Raw genomic sequence first — 18,175 nt, forward strand, 5'->3', positions numbered from 1 at the left:
ACCTGCTTCTATACTAGATCACCGCTCTCGCTTAGCGCCCACATTTTGATGCGGCAGAAATTTTGGCGGGGTCTCGTGCTGGAAAGTGTGCTGCGACGAGGCAGGACGCACTGCCAAAGAAGAAGGCCCCGCCACAAGGGCTATTCCAAACTGCCCCAGGTTCATCACATTTTGATAGCCCAATCCCTCACTGATTCTGGGACTGCGTGCCACGGGAACAAGTCGACGCTAAGAACGCCCACCTGGAACCACTCCCTCCTGTTTTGTGCTGGCCACTCCGCTGAGTCAACCTCTCTATTCGTGTTGTCCAATTTTTCCCACTCCCCGCCTATTGTGTATCGTGGTAAAGAGCCCGCCTCTGCGTATCCCTTCTCCTTCGTCGATACCAACGGTGCCAAATCGAGGGCAAAAGTCTCACTCAACCCACGGCATATCTCCATCGGCAACCATTTTCTCAAATCGACAAAGGAAAACAACCCCCGACGCAACCGACAATATGACTGCTGTCAAGAGCGACGCGCAGCCGCAGCTGCTCTTCGTCGATGGCTCCTTTGAGGAGCTCGCCAAAGAAATGGCCGACTACCTCAAGGCCGAGGACGCGAAGCAGCTGCTGGGCGGTGGCGACAAGGCGCCGTCTAAGGAGGATGTGCTGGCCAAGCTCGTCGCGGCGTCGAGCGCCCTCAACACGGTCCCCGAGAAGGAGTACACGGCCGCGTCCAACCTTATGATCCACCTGGTGCTGCAGTCGTCCGACCCCAAAAAGTACCTGCCGGCCCTCTGCGCCAACTTTGCGAAGCCCATGGGCAACTCGCCCGTTCACGGCGCCGGCCTGTCGCTCAATGCCCTGTCCACCGTCTTCAACCTGCTCGAGCCCGCCGACCCCATCCGCGCGCGCGTCTTCATGGAGATTCTCAAGTTCCTCAAGGCCCATGGCATGTTTGACAGCTTGCGACCCTACCTCGAGCGCCTGCCCGAGTGGCTGGACTCCTGGGGCGCTGGGGAAGAGATTGAGCGCAAGATTTACGAAGAGGTGGCCGACGTGGCCGCCGAGGCTGGCGAGGAGAGGTATGTTGTGACGATACGTCGTGTACATGCGGCGTATATCTACATGTAGGACAAGTGCTAACACCGCAATGTCGTAGTGAAAGCTACAACTTCCTCCTCAAGGCGCTCCATACCTTTGATGCCGACGACAAGGAGGAGCTCACGTCCGACGACGCCCAGCGACTCGCCCTCCGCGCGGTCAAGATCGCCATTCTTTCCAACAGCTACTTCCTCTTCCAGGACCTCCGTGCCATCCCCTCGATACAGACGCTCTCCGAGACGCACCCCGTCTACTCGCAGCTCCTCGACATCTTTGCCGAGCAGGACCTCGAGGACTACAACGACTTCAACGACGAACACGAGGGCTGGGTCGCGCAGCAGAAGCTCGACGGCGAAAAGCTACACCGCAAGATCCGCCTACTGACCTTTGCCAGCCTCGCGGCCGCCACACCCTCGCGTGAGATTGCCTACGACAAGATCTGCAAGGCCCTCCAGATCCCCGCCGATGAGGTGGAGCGGTGGACCATTGACGTGGTCCGCGCCGGCCTCGTCGAGGGCAAGCTCTCCCAGCAGCGCCGCATGTTCCTCGTCCACAAGGTCACCTACCGCGTCTTTGGCCAGAAGCAGTACCAAGAGCTCGCCAACCGCGTGGATCACTGGCGCGCCACGCTAAACAACGTCCTTACCGTCCTCAAGCAGGAGCAGAGCGCTGCCAAGACGGCCCGTGAGCGTGAGACCCAAGAGCTGGAACGCAAGCTCACCAGTGCCACCACTGGCGGCTCCGGCAACCAGGGCGGTGACCGCCGCCGACACCAGCGCGAGCGCACCGACAACGATGACTAAACGATATATGGGACCTATTTATTTTTTATTTCCAGCACACATTATCATTGGGGGCCGTTCTCTGTCAACAATGTCCCGTCATGAATTACCACGAATAAGATTTTTTCGTGACGTTTACGACTGAGAAAACCCTTGTCAACCAATTACTCAACGGGTATCAACCGCGGCCTCTTTTTTTCTCTCTTTTTTTTTCTTCTCTCCGTCTTCTGTGTTTCAGGGAGTAGCGGACGAGGGCATAAACGTATGCTGCGGACGGCATGATTGTTGCCTGCTTTTTCTTTGTTTTGGCATGAATGAGACGAAACGGCATCTAGAAGGGGGACAAAAAAATAAGAAGAAGGAAAAACGACATGTCTCGACTCCGAATCGAGTCAACCAAGTTGGCAACTTTATAACCACCATCTGTTCGGGATCCATTTTCAGAATAGAAAGAAAAAGTTATTGGAGAAGCCTTGAAAGAGAAAGAGAATACAAGGGGGGCCTCTTTTTATTGTTTTTGTAATTTCTCTCTCCCTCTCTCTCTCTCCTCTTTCAAATTTGGGTTTTTTACAGAGCGAATGACGATTTTTTACAACAAAGAAGAAAAAAAAAGTTTACAACAAACCAACTAAGTCTTGTTTGGTGACTATGGACTTGGGATGATGTGAAGGAACAAAATGCAATTATGCAGGAATACCATGTTAACCAGTGTGATATCATAGGCCAAAAAGCAGTCATGAAGATGAACAACAGTAGTCAGTCAATACTGTGTGATGCAAACAAACCCCCCATACACTATAGCAAATATCCATCATCTCACCCATACTTGCACGCGGCATGGTCTACTTATGGTCTAGTCCGCAAGGACTTGGCGTAGCATGACCAAAAAGTTTTCCTTGAGCTTGTACACCTCGCCAATCGCGGGCTTGACAGGCTCGCCAGCCCGGCGGCGGAGCGTGTGCTGCTGCTTCTGTCTGCGGCGGCGCTCCGCCTCAATGGGGTCCATTTCGTCCTCGGCCTCGGCCTCCAGCTCGTCTTCCGAGTCCTCGTCATGGTAGTTGTTAAAGTCTTCGATATCCGCGCTGTCCAGGCCAAAGTCGGACACGTCAAAGCTCAGGCCTGTCACGAGGCTGCCGTTCAGGCCGCCGTTGGCGCCGGCCGTGTTGGACTCGGCCGCCATTTTTTGGCGCGTCTTGTCATTGTGCCACTTCTTGCGGGCTTCTTGCCACGCAATGAGAGCATTAATCTCCTCGACGGCCTTGTCCTTGTCAATGATGCCCGTGCTGACACCGCCTTCAAAGAGGGCGTTGACGTTGAGTGTGCCGTTCTTTGGGCCTTTACGCAAAAACTCCAGGATCCCTTCAATCCACCCCATGAGTTGAGTGAAGAGTCCATTGTCGTGCGTGTGGACCTCGTGGACAAACTTGTAAAAATTGTCCTCGTGACGCTGGCACAGATCGATAAAGGCCTGCACCGTCTGGTTCGGGTCTGCCGAGGCGTCTTGCTCGCGGCACTTGTCCACCGTCTGGATAATGTCGTCAAAAAAGACGGCAAAGTCGGACACGCTGTTGTATACGTTGGCTGACTTGTAGACGCGGACGAGTGGTTCGTAGAAAATGGTAAACAGGTCGCGGAAGAGCTGCAGCGTGACGGGCTCTTCGACGAGAGTCAACATCATGGCCTTGTCGCGCTGGCGGGTGCACAGCTTAAGCAGCTGCTTGAGATGGGAGAAGAGCTCGGCGCCTTGCTTCAGCTCCTCGTCAATATTTTCCACGGCATTGTTGAAGGCGACGTAGGCATTAAAGAGGCGTTGAACTTGCGGCCCCGTCAACTCCGGCTTTAGCAAATCCGAGCGCAAGATGCTGACGACAAGATCCATATTATCCTCCTCGGCCTCTTGCCGAACGGCAGCCTTGATGTGCTCATCGGCCCTCGTATAGAGCTGCAGCTTCTCCGAAAAGACCGGGTCGCCAATCTTAGTGTTGAGGGTGTCGATAGACTTTTGGAAGCTCTTAATGCCGTCATTCAAGGTAAGAGAAAAGATTCGCTGCAGCAAGGAGCGCGTGCCAAAGGGTTGCGCCATGAAAACGTCCAATATGCCTGACATGACGGCAGCTGGGTTGGCGATGCGAATGACATTTTTGATGATGCTATAAGGCACCAATGAGTGGATTCTGCGTGCCTGCGCAAATACCTCGGGGGAGTTGTCCTCGGCCAGAAAGAGGTGGTAAATGACGGCAGCGACTTCGATGCGGAGCCACTCGGCAAACTTGCGATACTGTATGCTGAGATCCGCAATCGTCTTTTTCTCCTTGATTTCTTTGAAGAGCACGGTAAGACCGTTGCGTTCAACAATGTCCCGTCGGAACTGCTCCATGTACTCGTCGAGCTCTGCCGCTCGTTTGCGCGCGATTTCGTAAAAATTCTTTTGCTCCTCAACGCGCTTCTCATCTAGAGCCTTGCGACGGATAATATCTTCCACGTCTTCGTCGGTAGGTGTGATGGGGTCCGCAATCAAGAAATTCTCCATGGCAGCTGTGTTGGCGATCTGCGGATTATGTAGCATAGAGCGAATAAATGACCGCAAAGAAATTCGCTGGTTCTCGCGGCTCAAGACGACAGTCTGTGATACAGTTAGTGGTCGGATCGGTTGGCATTGTAGAATACTACATACATCGCCGTTGGGAGCACGGTCCGGCTCAGCGCCACCAGGGGCCAGTCTCCCATCCGCAGATACTCGAGGCGAGTTCCCGGTTCTAGAAGCACTGGATTGGATCGATCGAAGAGAGCCGGCCCTTTGGTGTCCAGCGGGTGCCAATCTAGCCGACGGGGCATCAGGCTCAACGGAGAGACGAGTAAGCCGGGTTGACACGGTGGACACACTCGCTCCATCGTCGGAATCAGCGCCACCGCCAAAGGCGGACATGATGGTTGATGCTGTGGAATTTGACTTGTTCTTCTTGGGCAGTGTAGGCAGGGCGCGGCCGGGCAGCTCAGTGCGGATGCGTTTGTGCAGCCGAGCAAAGTCGCCATAACGGCGGGCGACAAAATGCTCGAGTTCGCCCTTCTTCTTGACGCGGAGGATGAACTCGGAGTGCTTGTGCTGGCGAATGTTGCGCTTCACTGAGACTATGCGCACGGCAGCTACGTTGACGTCCCAGCCGTTGATATAATTTCCCTCGGGGATGGTGTGCATAACTCCAGTGTCAATGGCGTTGGCATCAACAATATCGATTTCGGAAAATCGGATGCGCTCCTCAAAGCCAGAGGAAGTGCCAATTCCAGAGACCATCATGAGCTCGACCATCTTTTGGGCTTTGATGGCTAGCTTTTTGCGCTTCGTCTCTTCGAGGCGGTCTTCGGAGGAGGAAATGTGCTTGGTTGCAAAAGATTCGAGAAACTATTCGGGTAAGGAGAGACGTCAGCACCGGTACTTGGGACTATCTAGCCGGTGTAGATACACATACAACTTGCAGCTTATCCTGCCAAAATTCTTTTTCGCGGGCCTTGTCGAGGAAGGGAAAGTCGCGCACATGGTGAACAAAAATGTATCGTAGCAGGGGCAACTCGGATTCTTGCGGGGAGATCTCGCCGTGCTCGGATCGAAATGGGGCACCGAAGCGCTGAAGGGCAGTTGGTGAATTGAGCTCGTTGATTTCGTATACGCTCTGATCGGCCATGAGCTCTCGCTTGAGGTCTAATGGAAGTGGTACGTCAGTCGATACTGGGGCAAAGGTCCGATATGCGAAGAGGGCTGCGGCTACTCACAATGTTCCTGCTTTCCGGTGAGGGTTTGTCCCTCGGGGGGTTGGTCGGAGGACTTGGTCTTGGTCATTGTCAAGGGCGTGCCGTCCGCAACAGCGGTGGGCTCGACGAGCGTATCTTGGTCGTCAGCGGCCATGGCTGAATGTAGTGACGTTTCCTGGGAATAACGGCCGGGTTGATGTGTTATCGATAATGAGCAGATCGTCTCTATGTGTCGCGGTCTCGCGTTGCCAGTCGTGTTGACACAATAGCGGGTTAATTCTTCCGTCACTCGAAATGAAATTGTTGGACGAGAAGCGACTAGAGGGTGCTGAAGGGTTCAGATCGAGGAAGAAGAAGGGGGCGGTAATTGCGCCAGCTTGGTTACAGCTTGCAATACGCAGCAACGGTAAAACCGGTGACTGGGAGGGTATCGAGTGGGGTCGATGAACGACGAAGGAAATGAGAATGAAGGGCAAACAAAGCCGGTGGGATAAAAGAAGACGAATGGAGAATGGAAATCGTGCTTCGTCCGTCGACAAATTCTTGGGAGAAGAATTAAAGCTGCGGAGGGCAAGGAGCTGGGGAGCGGCTGACTTGAAGCCAAAGCCAAAATAAGCTGGGGAAGCTTTTTCGGACAGCGCTTGCTCAGCCCGAAGCTGCCCCTCACTGGTGTGCTGGTTTTGCTGCATTGCGGCGCTTACACATTAGTAGTGGGACAGCGGGGGTCAGTCAGTCATAGAGGGGGTCCTTTCGGCCAACTGCGCCCACTCTATTACCTCTGGACTTTTCGTCACCAATGTACGCCCATGACGCTGGCTCAAAACGTATTCGACTTCTTCTGCTCTAAGCATAGTCGACTTTGGAATTTGCCATCAAAAACCCCCCCATTGTTTGGTTCTATTCCTGGTTTCAACTTTGCCCTCTCCAACCCCCGTCTTAATCCCCTCCATCTGCCGTCGTCACCCCTCCTCCCCTTCGCCTCTCGGTCGCATGTGCGCCCAGTCATCCCACCACCAGCCCGAGCCTAGCGATGACGTCCGCCCCCCTAGCTTCATCATTAGCGTCACATCACGACGGTTTTATCCACGTTTGTGATGGCACGCAAAAAAAACCCAACGCCACATCAAATGCCGTCTTTTGGCTTCACAGGGAATAGCCACAGAATTTCGTACAAGTCGATTACCGCCTCAGAAAACCCGCCCATCCGCACCAATCCTGAATGCGTATCCTTCCTGTCAAGTACCCGCCTAGGCCTAGGCCCGGCTAGGTATTAACTCTAGGTACCGCAGGTTCCCGCTGAATAGCTGCTAAGGTAGATATGGAGACGCAGATACACCAAGCCAACGCCCTCAACGTCAACTGTGAGTTGTCGCAAAATCAGCTCGTCCTCATGTATACACACATGCCTCTTGGCCCAATCTGGTCTAGAGGCGCTCTTGCAATAATACTGTTACTGCTGGTAACAATTCTGTGGCTCGGCCAAGCATACGCGCCCTTGGCACCGAGGCAGTGCGCCAGCTGCAGGCAACGACTGGAGAATTGGCCACGACGACGACGTGTGTAATCTGTAATGTAATCCTTGCTGGCTCTTATTATTGTTGGCACTCACAAGACCCGGATATTTTAACTCCATCTTTGTCGATTCCGTCTTAACACTGCACTGCCTTGTGATGGAATTAGGCGTCCGTTGCACAACCACTACATGAGCCTCGAGGCTTGGCCACTGGCCCCGGTCCAGCATATAGCCGGCGTATCATCTCGCTGTTCAAAGCTTCTCGATACAGTATTATTGCAAGAGCGCCTCTAGATACCTATCAAAATGTAAATTTAATTCTCCAAGTACAAGGGGTATAATAGTTAACATATGCCGGCCATCAAAAAGGCCAGCGGCAGAGTCCAGACATGAACCTAATTACGGCCCAAATAAAAATATAACCAAACACATAATGCTATAAGATGCGACGAACCCAGATTTAGTCGGGGCGAACTACCACCTTTGCCGTTGAAACAGGTTCCATTAGTAGGTACTGTACAATTCTGCCTTACACTGTTGACAGCTGTAGGCAAAGTTACTCAGCCCGAGCTGCAGCTGCAGCTCCGCCGTGGTGGCAGCGCATGACGTTGCGCTGCAGCCCCCCCTCTTCGCGCCTTCATGTAGCCAGCTTCGGGGCGGCGGAAAAGCTGGTCCCCAGCATCAAATACACGTTACAGACGGTGGAGCTGTCACTGCGCATATAATCCCTCTTCTTGGCGTCGACATTTCCCAACGGAGAAATAAGCACGACCCGTTTCGTCCCGCCTGGTCTCAGAGCTCATCAAAGGCACGCAGGCCGTCTGCTCCCCGCGCAGGCGTCTTCCACAGAATTCTCGTCTGCGCCTCCGTGCCGTCCGACCCCGGCGGCTGCCTCGAGTCGGAAACATTAAGCGGCTCGAGGATCGCGATGGCACGACCCAGGTCGTCCGTCGGTCCGTCACCCGCCGCCCGCGCATCGTGCGAGGTGCGGCTTACCGTCCACATGAGTGCAATGAGGACCAGCACCGCGACCGACATGACGGACCAGACAATCTTGAGCCTGCGTCGCGTCCTCTCCTGCCATTGCCGGTCTGCGCTCTCCCACTTCTCGATCCGCTGCCGCACCGTGTCCACCCGCTCACTCAGCGCCTGGACCCTGCTGCGGCCCTTGTTGATGCGCTTCTGCAGCGAGGTGACCTTGCTCTGATGGTTTTGAAAATGGCCCATGGCCCCTAACTGCGTGGCAATTTGGTTCTCCAGCCCACGCGAGTCCTTTTCAAAGGTATCGTATATTCTGCGCGACGTCTCCGCAAGCCCCTTCAGCGACGTAATCGTAGAGTGCAAGGCGCTCATCTTTTCTAGCACAGCGTAGTAGGCGTCGTCGAGTTGTTGGGAGGCATTAGCCGAAAAGTCATTGAGCTCGACGAGGGTTTGCGTTAAAGTCCTGCGTATTTTTGATTAGCTACCGTCGAGTCCCCAACATGGCATACCTCGCCAATATATAGACGCACTCAGTACTGCCAGCAACTCTTGCCTGGTGCTGCCCCCGCTGGACGTTGCTGCTCTCCGTTGAGCTCGCTCTCTGGCCCTCCTCCTTGTCCTTGCTCTCCCTGGCAAATGGTGGCACGACCTGCGGGAGCAACGCACTTCCTCGCCTACTCTGATCAGGGCTCATGGCGGGTGACAGGTTGTTGCTGCGCGGCATGTCGAGAGACATGCGAGCATCGCCGCCCGGGGCAAAGGCTGGCTGGCGAAGATGCCTGTTGCCGTTGCTGCCAGCAGCGCTATTTCCCTCCTCGTGGTTGCCGTTACCGAGGCGTTCTTTGCGGGCCCGACTCGACTTGCCCGGAGACGTGAACTCGGAGAGGGACCGTTTGATCTGATGTCGTCGGGTCGGCGACGTCGTTGCTTGCGGCGAGGCGCCAGCGATTGTGCCTGACATGATTTGTGTTGTACTGGGAACTTTGGACCTCACGGCGTCTGCGCGGCCCGAGGCCGCAGAGACAAGGCTGATGCGATCAGACTTGTTGTCTTGTGTGGGTTCTGCGATGTTGCATTGCTAGCTGTCTGGGAAAGTCGTTGTTCTCTGTTTCGGCAGGGTGGAGCTGGAGCTGGCGCCGGCGGAATCCAAGTGACCACCCCTCAAGAGTTCGGGCGGAGATAATCCAAGTCAACCAGCCCCAGGCGGGAACGTGGCAAATGGTGTGGCTCAGCGGCCACGAGCCCCGGTTAGGGGTTTATAATTAGGTACGGATAGGTTCCAAGTTGTGTGTAGGTACATTCGTATGTATGTATGACAACCGCCGAGCATGAGCGGCATCATTACGTACCTTAGGTACCTACCTAGATCACGAGGAGTGCACTTTCAGTTATTTTAGGCATCCTCTAAAATGCCATATTGAACAGAGCGTTCAACGTACCTCTCTACCTACAGGTACTGCATCCCACCTATGTACCTACCTACCTAACCTACCTACCTAAGTACTAACCTAGACCAAGGTAGAGAGGTGGTACGTACCCGATACCTTAGTACCAAGGTACCTCCTAGGCATGAGTGGCAGAGCCAACCCCTTTCAAGTGTGGCTGGACATGCATTTCTTGTTGTTATGTTATCCGTAGGTAGGCATGTATTACTCCGTATTCTGAGGCGCCTTTGTCAGGCTCGCCCAATTTATTATTGGCCTGCTACTTACCACAAAAGAAAAAGAAACGAGCCTTTGTTCTCAAGTCTGATACTAGGTACCAGACTCTCACTCAGCCCGGCCCTGGCCCTGAGCAATCACCGTGCCGAAAATCAAGCCTTGCCACTGGTAGCAGCAGCCAGCCACGCCAGCTAGCGGCAAGCTCAAGGAGGCTGTGCTTTCTGGCATCTTCAACGTCGCAGGTTGACGATCCCATTCCCGCGCCAACACCAGCCCATCTTTCTCCCAGTCCCATCGACTCCTTCATCTCAACATCTGCTTCGCGACTACAACCTAGAAACCCTGCTTAATACACGACCAGCACCGTTGCCACCTGGCCCGCCGTTGACATTCGCATGAGCTCTCAGTCCCGCGCCCCGAGCTCTCACCACACCCACGCTGCCCGCCCAGCATGGCTGGACGACCTCCTGGGGGTCCGCGTGGCGGCCAGTCGTCGCATGCCGGCGGTGAACTGCTGCTAGACCTCGACAACGAACAGCCCGTCTACAGCCAGGGCCAGCGATCCACGCTCAACGATGATGATCTCCTGAGAAACTACAACCAGGCCCAAGACGCCCCCAGCCGCCCCTCCGTCTCCTACGACGACTTTGTCGGTGCGACCAACGCCACGCACAGCTCTCCAATCCGCCCGCCCGGTGCGGGCACTGCACAATCCGCCGACTCCTCCCGCCTCGATGCCGCCGGCCCATACATAAACCGTCAGTACAGCCAGACATCTGAGCTTGGCAACTACCAGCGCTATGCCGACGACCTCGACGACTACCCTTCCGATCGCGCGTCATACTACCAGAATGACGGGTCTTCGACCGTAGGAGGCCGCGCGACAGCTGGGCGGCAAGCAGCGCGCAACCGCAACAGCGTCCTTGGCCTTGGCGGGGGCTTCCTGGGCCGCTTCCGAAATCGAATGAGCCGTGGCCAAGGCTACTCCGAGATGGATCTGCCGCTGACTGAGGGAGGTCACGATAGAGGCAACGGTGCACCGCCTCCACAACAAAAGAAAAGCGGCGGCGGTGCCGGCGGATTCGATCTAGGAAACTTCAAATTTGGGTTCGGTTCCCGTAAACCCGATCCTTCGACCCTAGGCCCTAGAGTCATCTACCTCAACAACCCTCCCGCAAACGCCGAGAATAAGTACGTCGACAATCATATATCCACAGCCAAGTACAACTTTGCCACCTTCCTACCAAAATTCCTGTTCGAACAATTTTCCAAAGTCGCCAACGTCTTCTTCTTGTTCACGGCGGCACTGCAACAAATTCCTGGTCTTTCGCCCACGAATCGATACACCACCATCGCTCCTCTGCTTATTGTGCTCTTGATATCTGCTGGTAAAGAATTGGTGGAAGATTACCGAAGAAAACAGGCCGATAATGCGCTCAACACCTCGAAAGCACAAGTCCTTCGAGGCTCTAGCTTCACGCAGACAAAATGGATCAACGTGGCAGTCGGTGATGTCGTTCGAGTCGAATCAGAGGAGCCTTTCCCTGCGGATTTGGTCCTCTTGGCCAGTTCAGAACCAGAAGGTCTTTGCTACATTGAAACCGCAAACCTTGATGGCGAAACGAATCTCAAAATCAAGCAAGCTCTTCCCGAGACTTCAACTATGGTCTCTCCCAGCGAGTTGAGTCGTCTCACGGGCCGCATCAAGTCTGAACAACCAAACAGCAGTCTATATACATACGAGGCCACTTTCACTATGCAATCCGGTGGCGGCGAGCGTGAGCTTGCTTTGAACCCGGAGCAACTCGTTCTTCGTGGTGCTACTTTGAGAAACACCCCTTGGATTCATGGTGTGGTCGTCTTTACTGGTCACGAGACAAAGCTGATGCGCAATGCTACAGCTGCTCCCATCAAGCGAACCAAGGTGGAGCGACAGGTCAACTCCCTTGTACTGATCCTTGTAGGCATGCTTCTTGTCCTCAGTGCTGCTTGTACGGTTGGCGATTTGGTTACGCGCCAAGTTAGTGGTCACAACTATGGCTACCTCTATCTGGACAAGATTTCTGGTGTTGGAATCGCCCTGAAGACTTTCTTCAAGGACATGGTGACGTATTGGGTTCTTTTCTCTGCCCTCGTTCCCATCTCGCTCTTCGTTACGGTTGAACTGGTAAAATATTGGCATGCTATCCTCATCAACGACGATCTGGACATGTACTACGACAAGACAGATACCCCCGCCACTTGCCGAACGTCTAGCTTAGTTGAGGAGTTGGGCATGGTCGAGTATGTATTTTCCGACAAGACTGGTACTCTGACTTGCAACATGATGGAGTTCAAGCAATGCTCCATTGGTGGCATCATGTACTCGGACAATGTCCCCGAGGACCGGCGTGCTACCTCTCCGGATGACATCGAGAATAGTATTCACGACTTCAACCGACTCAGATCGAACTTGGCAGAGGGTCACTATACTGCAGACGCAATCGATCATTTCCTCGCCTTGTTGGCTACTTGCCACACCGTCATCCCAGAGGTAGACGAGAAAGGCAGAATCAAGTATCAAGCAGCTTCGCCCGACGAGGGTGCGTTGGTCGACGGCGCAAAGACACTCGGATACACATTCTTTGCCCGTAAGCCCAAAGCAGTCATCATTGAGGTTGGCGGACAGGAGCTGCAATACGAGCTTCTGGCCGTCTGCGAGTTCAACTCCACCCGCAAAAGAATGTCGACAATTTACCGCTGCCCCGATGGAAAGATTCGCTGTTACTGCAAGGGCGCTGATACGGTCATCCTGGAACGCCTGCACGACCAGAACACGCATGTGGATGCCACCTTGCGGCACCTAGAAGAATACGCCTCTGAAGGGTTGCGAACACTGTGCTTATCTATGCGAGAAGTCCCAGAGCAGGAATTTCAAGAATGGCAACAAATTTTCGAAAAGGCCGCCACCACCGTCGGTGGCAACCGAGCCGACGAGCTTGACAAGGCGGCAGAGATTATCGAGCACGACTTTACCCTGCTTGGCGCGACTGCCATCGAAGATCGTCTCCAGGACGGTGTTCCCGAGACCATCCACACCCTCCAAGAAGCCAACATTAAAGTATGGGTCCTCACTGGCGACCGGCAGGAAACCGCAATCAATATTGGCATGAGCTGCAAGCTTCTCAGTGAAGACATGATGCTCCTGATTGTCAATGAGGAGTCGAGCGAGGCGACGCGGGACAACCTTCAGAAGAAACTTGACGCGATCCGCACGCAAGGCGACGGGACGATTGAGATGGAGACGCTGGCACTCGTCATTGATGGCAAGTCGCTGACGTTTGCGCTGGAAAAGGACCTGGAGCAGCTGTTCCTCAAGCTGGCCATCATGTGCAAAGCCGTCATCTGCTGCCGCGTGTCGCCGCTGCAAAAGGCGCTCGTGGTGAAGCTGGTCAAAAAGTACCAGCGGGGCTCGATCCTGCTCGCGATTGGCGACGGCGCCAACGACGTGTCCATGATCCAGGCGGCGCACATTGGCGTGGGCATCAGCGGTGTCGAGGGCCTGCAGGCGGCGCGGAGCGCCGACGTGTCGATTGCGCAGTTTCGCTACCTGCGCAAGCTGCTCCTCGTACACGGCGCGTGGAGCTACCAGCGCATCAGCAAGACGATCCTGTTTTCCTTTTACAAGAACATTACGCTGTATCTGACGCAGTTTTGGTACGCCTTCCAAAACGTCTTCTCTGGGCAAGTCATTTACGAGTCGTGGACGCTCTCCTTTTACAACGTCTTCTACACCGTCTTCCCGCCACTGGCTATTGGTATCCTCGACCAATTCATCTCGGCGCGGCTGCTCGACCGCTACCCGCAGCTGTACACGATGGGCCAGCAGAACCAGTCGTTCAAGCTCAAGGTGTTTTGGCAGTGGATCGCCAACGCCGTGTACCACTCAATTGTGCTCTACATCTTTGCCGAGCTCATCTGGTACGGCGACATGGTGCAGGGCGACGGCAAGACGGCCGGCCACTGGGTTTGGGGCACGGCGCTCTACGGCGCCGTGCTGCTCACCGTCCTCGGCAAGGCTGCGCTTGTCACCAACAACTGGACAAAGTACCACGTCATGGCCATTCCCGGCAGCATGGCCGTCTGGATCGTCTTCATTGCCGCCTACGGTACCGTCGCGCCCATGATCCCCTTTTCGGTCGAGTACCACGGCGTCGTGCCCCGGCTCTACAGCAGCCCCGTCTTTTGGCTGCAGACGGTCGCGCTCGCCGGCCTCTGCCTGCTCCGCGACTTTGCCTGGAAGTACGCGAAGCGCATGTACCGCCCCCAGACCTACCACCACATTCAAGAGATTCAAAAGTACAACATTCAAGATTACCGACCCAGGTTCGTCACCACCCCCCTTATATGCTCCTCCCACGTCGAAACTATTCTTTTCCCCTTGCTAACCGCGCGCGAATAGGATGGAGCAGTTTCAAAAGGCCATTCGCAAGGTTCGACAGGTGCAGCGCATGCGGAAGCAGCGCGGCTACGCCTTTTCCCAGGCGGACGAGAGCCAGACCCGTGTCCTGCAGGCCTACGACACCACCAAGAACCGTGGCCGGTATGGCGAAATGGCCAGCTCACGTCCGCAATAGCCGCGTCCTGTGTGTATGAGAGTGTAGGTGTTGTGTGTCGGGTGCAGCACGACAAAGATACATTCTGTATCTTGTTGTCTTGTTTCGTACAATAAGCCGGAAGAGTCCAGTCTTCCAAAAACTTATTTCAGCCTTTCTTTTTCTCTCAAATTCTTGCTAGGGAAAGGGAACAACCAAAAGAGGTGGACGTTGGGCGCGAAAAGGTGGCGTGTTTATTATGTTTCTTGTTGTTTCATGTATGGCATCTCCTGCGAACTGACCTTTACTACATCCTCCTTCTCTGCCCTGATGTTTTTTTTTGTATTTTCCAATTCCATCAGTGACGGCTTTTGCATTGAACGAGATTCCAACTAGCATGTACATATTTATCCACGTTGTTTTTACAAAATGAGAACTCGTCTTCACCATTCTCTTCTTGCGGGTATTTATATTGTCGTCACAGAGAACAAGATGCTATACCTGCGTTGTTGTGTCAACAAAGTTGAATCATGGTATTGACCTATCTAATGCTGTGCAGAAGCGAATTTGTATCATCGATATAGAGAGAACGACTTGACGTCCACACGTCGTTCTTGTTCCCTTGAAACTACCAAAGACGCTTCCGCTCTGCCTGTCTTCTTGCCCCTGCCTCCGAAAAACTCTGTGACTAGAGCAGAAACAGAAAACCCGATGCCACCAATCCTATCTCAATGCAGTGCATCAATATAGATGTGGTCTGGGTTATGATACAAACGACATATAGTGTAATGAGAAACGCCTTCCATCTTTTGGTGAAATATCCCTTCATTTCCCGGTTTTTTTGAGACTCCAGTTTCCGTCGTGTTTTCCCGACTGTCTGTACAACATGGCTTCCCCAAGAATAAGAAGAACAAGGATATACTACCCAAGAAACGCCGATTTCAAAGAAAGAAAAAAAAACTAAAAAAAAAACAAGTAAAAGTATGTTCGTTGAATGGTTTCGTAAAATGCGTCAAGTCCATATGTATGGATCTGTTGAGATGAGAGAGGATCATGACAACTGCCAATGCTGGCCAGCTCATCCGCTGCTGCTGGTAAACGTCCACCTTTTGTAAATTCACACGCCGCGTCGTGGCCGATCGGTCATCGGCCACTAATAGGAGTAACAAGCTCGCTACTCTTGCGGCGTGGTGACCGCAATGGCAGCGGACGGTCAGTTGAACCGTGGTAGGTGTGGCTACCTTCCATGCCAAGCATGTGCTGGCGGGCATACGACGAGCTGGGGCTTGTGGCGGCACTCTTGCCAAAGGGCCAAAATCCACCGGCGCTGCTGGTTGGTGATGGTGGGCTGGGCGGGTGGATCGCCGTCAGCGAACGGAGTGCGGAGAGGGCGGACTCCGGCTTGGATCCGTAGTACGTTCCGGGTGTCGCGGGAGGTGACATCGCCAGAAGCATGGAGCCGGGTCTCGATGGCGAGGCTTGGGGGATAATGTCTTTGGGCTCAGAGTCGGAAGCGTAATATGATTGGCGACGGGCTAGGCTGTAGTCGTTGGCACCGCTGTAGGAGCTGTACGAGGCAGAGTACGAGGAGGACTGGTCGGATCGGCGGCAGCTATATTCGATGTGTAAGTAGATGCAAATATGACAATGGGCAGGTGTATTGTTATTGGGGGTATTTACCTTTCAGAGCAATATAGAAAGTTGTCACTTGCGGGGAGGAATTGTTTCTCGCAGGACATGCTGAAGATAGTGTGTTAGCGGGACAGTCGGTGGAGGGGTGCAACAGAGGCTGTATTGGTGGCATTGACGGCCAAAACGTACCAGAATTGTGGGAAGCTCTCGTCTTCCGACGAAGATTCGTATCGTGGGGTTCTCGACGAGCGTTGTACGTTTGTAGGTGTGTATCGACGCGACATTGAAGGGCGGACTTGTCTGGGGGGATCGGACTTGCGGGTGTCGGCACCGCTAAGGCCATGGCCCGACTTGCGTCTCTGGTGCGGCATGATTGTGTTGTCGGAAGAAAGTTTCGTACAGGAAGATGGTTATAGGAGCTGCAAGCCCCGAGTCCAGCAGGTGTGAACAAAAATAGACAGATCGAGGACCAGGCGGAGTTGCGTTCGCTCTAAAAGTCGACGTCGGGCAATAGAGATTGGGCCGTAGTACAGGAACAAGACCACTAATCAGATGATGTCGAGTGTTGGGCGCGCAATTGTTATGCAGACTGCATGTAATTTGGAGAGACGAGGGGGAGTTGCAAGGAAGCGAAAAGAGAACAATGGACGAAGGCCCGGCTTTATTGCCGATGTGACTCTTTTGTCTTGTCTGTCGCAATGCGACCGTAGCTCGGTGTTCCGCTTGGCCCGTACTGACGGAGCGTAGAGTGGACCAAAAGATCGGTAGTCAGCGCACAGAGCCGGGTCTCCAAGTTGGTCGAGAAGTTTAAAATGCGTGAGCAAGTGACTAATCTTGCTCGTGGCCGCAGCGGTGGATCTGGCTCCGAATCGGCGGGTTCGAGGTAAACCAGGGTTGATAGTTTCGCTCGAGGTACTTTGGGTGTGTGTAACAAGTGCGGATGAGGTTGGGAGGAAGTGTCGGATATTTAGGAAAGAAACTGACGACAACGTCTTTTCAGCTTTGTGGTGGGCAGGGGTCAATAGTATAGTTTTTTAAGCTTCCATTGACCAAATTTCCTTGCAGCTGCCCTTTTTCTTTTAGACAGCGGCGAACAAGAGGCACACGCCCCCTTGAACTTGCGCAAGCCTGACGTGTGACTCGACCCGGTGTCGTGATTGACTGGACGACTTTGCAAATCGGCTGCAAGTGGGGACTGCTGCGCCTGCAAAGGGCATAAAAATATGTTCGTTTTTTTTCGTCTAGTTGAAGCCCCTGGTCCTGGTTGTTGAGTGGGACTCAGCGGACCGAAGGCGTTCTTGGTGCGTTCTTGGTGCTATTGGAAGCGGGTAGTTCTTTGGCCTTGGTTGACAACGTTGACAGGCTGCGAGACAGGCACACCTGCACCAATATGACAATATGCCAATAACTGCGACACGCAGTCTCTCGCCCTTTGAAAGTGGATAGCACTGTGGTGTCTGTGGCCGGAGCGTTGTGCGCTCTGGTGCCACTGCGGCGCTTGTGTGTCCGAGCTGCCAGCTCACAAGGTCCTGTGTCCTGGACAACCTGGATAGCCAGTGACCTCTGTGGCCGTCTCTTATTAATTGGTGTCTGGTGGAGAAGCAGAGCCACAGCGTCACGCCTTTGGTCCGTCTCGGCCAAGGGTGTCGTCTTGCGAGCTTGGCCGACCGAGCTGGGCTGGTATGTAACCAGTAACTAGTTATGGCACTCAAGGGTGAATGAGTCGGTCGTGGTCTAAATAGAGAACTATGGTAGTTAGATTAGCCGGGCCGTCGTTCAGACTCGGGATGTATTTTCTTTGTCCACTCACTGCAAGTATATCGAACTTCAGGCTATATATATATTGCTCCCGCACCACCACTAAATAATAATAGAGGCGGTCTTGGAGAGGCGGTGGGAATTGCAGGTTGGAAGGTAGCAATGGCGCAAGCTCTGGGACGAGAAAGCTAGCAGTACTGTTCTGTCAGTGATGAAACTCTTGGAGGAAGAGCCAAGTGCAACAGAAACGATGCTCCCGTTGATGCAAGAGGCGGGGGTATGATGTGCTCTGGCTGGTCAAATTCTGGGGGTGGGACGCTGGGAATCCACGACAAGGAACGCGCCCTGCTCGATGAAACTAGCAAGGCCAAGAAAATTGATCAGGTGGGCTCTGGGTAAAACTATTTATGAGGTATGAGATGGTTTTATTATGGCGAATACTG

At 53.9% G+C, this 18,175-nt stretch overlaps 5 protein-coding genes across 5 annotated transcripts; 2 read left to right on the forward strand and 3 right to left on the reverse strand.

Moving 5' to 3' along the window:
* Window positions 1–496: 496 nt before the first annotated feature.
* Window positions 497–1,887, forward strand: CCM_01422 (eukaryotic translation initiation factor 3 subunit M; the record flags this gene model as incomplete). The annotated part of the gene is made up of 2 exons (XM_006666578.1): window positions 497–1,065; window positions 1,143–1,887. The coding sequence occupies 2 exons, from the start codon at window positions 497–499 to the stop codon at window positions 1,885–1,887; spliced, it is 1,314 nt and encodes a 437-aa protein (XP_006666641.1).
* Window positions 1,888–2,719: 832 nt separating this feature from the next.
* Window positions 2,720–6,302, reverse strand: CCM_01423 (PX domain protein; the record flags this gene model as incomplete). The annotated part of the gene is made up of 5 exons (XM_006666579.1): window positions 2,720–4,489; window positions 4,541–5,266; window positions 5,334–5,563; window positions 5,635–5,769; window positions 6,092–6,302. 5 exons carry the CDS (start codon window positions 6,300–6,302, stop codon window positions 2,720–2,722), a joined length of 3,072 nt encoding a protein of 1,023 aa, XP_006666642.1.
* A 1,616-nt stretch (window positions 6,303–7,918) lies between these two features.
* On the reverse strand, window positions 7,919–9,068 carry CCM_01424 (uncharacterized protein; the record flags this gene model as incomplete). Its single annotated transcript, XM_006666580.1, has 2 exons — window positions 7,919–8,570; window positions 8,638–9,068. The coding sequence occupies 2 exons, from the start codon at window positions 9,066–9,068 to the stop codon at window positions 7,919–7,921; spliced, it is 1,083 nt and encodes a 360-aa protein (XP_006666643.1).
* A 1,151-nt stretch (window positions 9,069–10,219) lies between these two features.
* CCM_01425 (phospholipid-transporting ATPase, putative) lies at window positions 10,220–14,384 on the forward strand (the record flags this gene model as incomplete). Its single annotated transcript, XM_006666581.1, has 2 exons — window positions 10,220–14,133; window positions 14,210–14,384. The coding sequence occupies 2 exons, from the start codon at window positions 10,220–10,222 to the stop codon at window positions 14,382–14,384; spliced, it is 4,089 nt and encodes a 1,362-aa protein (XP_006666644.1).
* A 1,101-nt stretch (window positions 14,385–15,485) lies between these two features.
* CCM_01426 (uncharacterized protein) lies at window positions 15,486–16,345 on the reverse strand (the record flags this gene model as incomplete). Its single annotated transcript, XM_006666582.1, has 2 exons — window positions 15,486–15,954; window positions 16,164–16,345. 2 exons carry the CDS (start codon window positions 16,343–16,345, stop codon window positions 15,486–15,488), a joined length of 651 nt encoding a protein of 216 aa, XP_006666645.1.
* Window positions 16,346–18,175: the final 1,830 nt, after the last annotated feature.

This window comes from Cordyceps militaris (genome assembly GCF_000225605.1).
Source record: "Cordyceps militaris CM01 unplaced genomic scaffold CCM_S00001, whole genome shotgun sequence".
Lineage (NCBI taxonomy): Eukaryota > Fungi > Ascomycota > Sordariomycetes > Hypocreales > Cordycipitaceae > Cordyceps > Cordyceps militaris.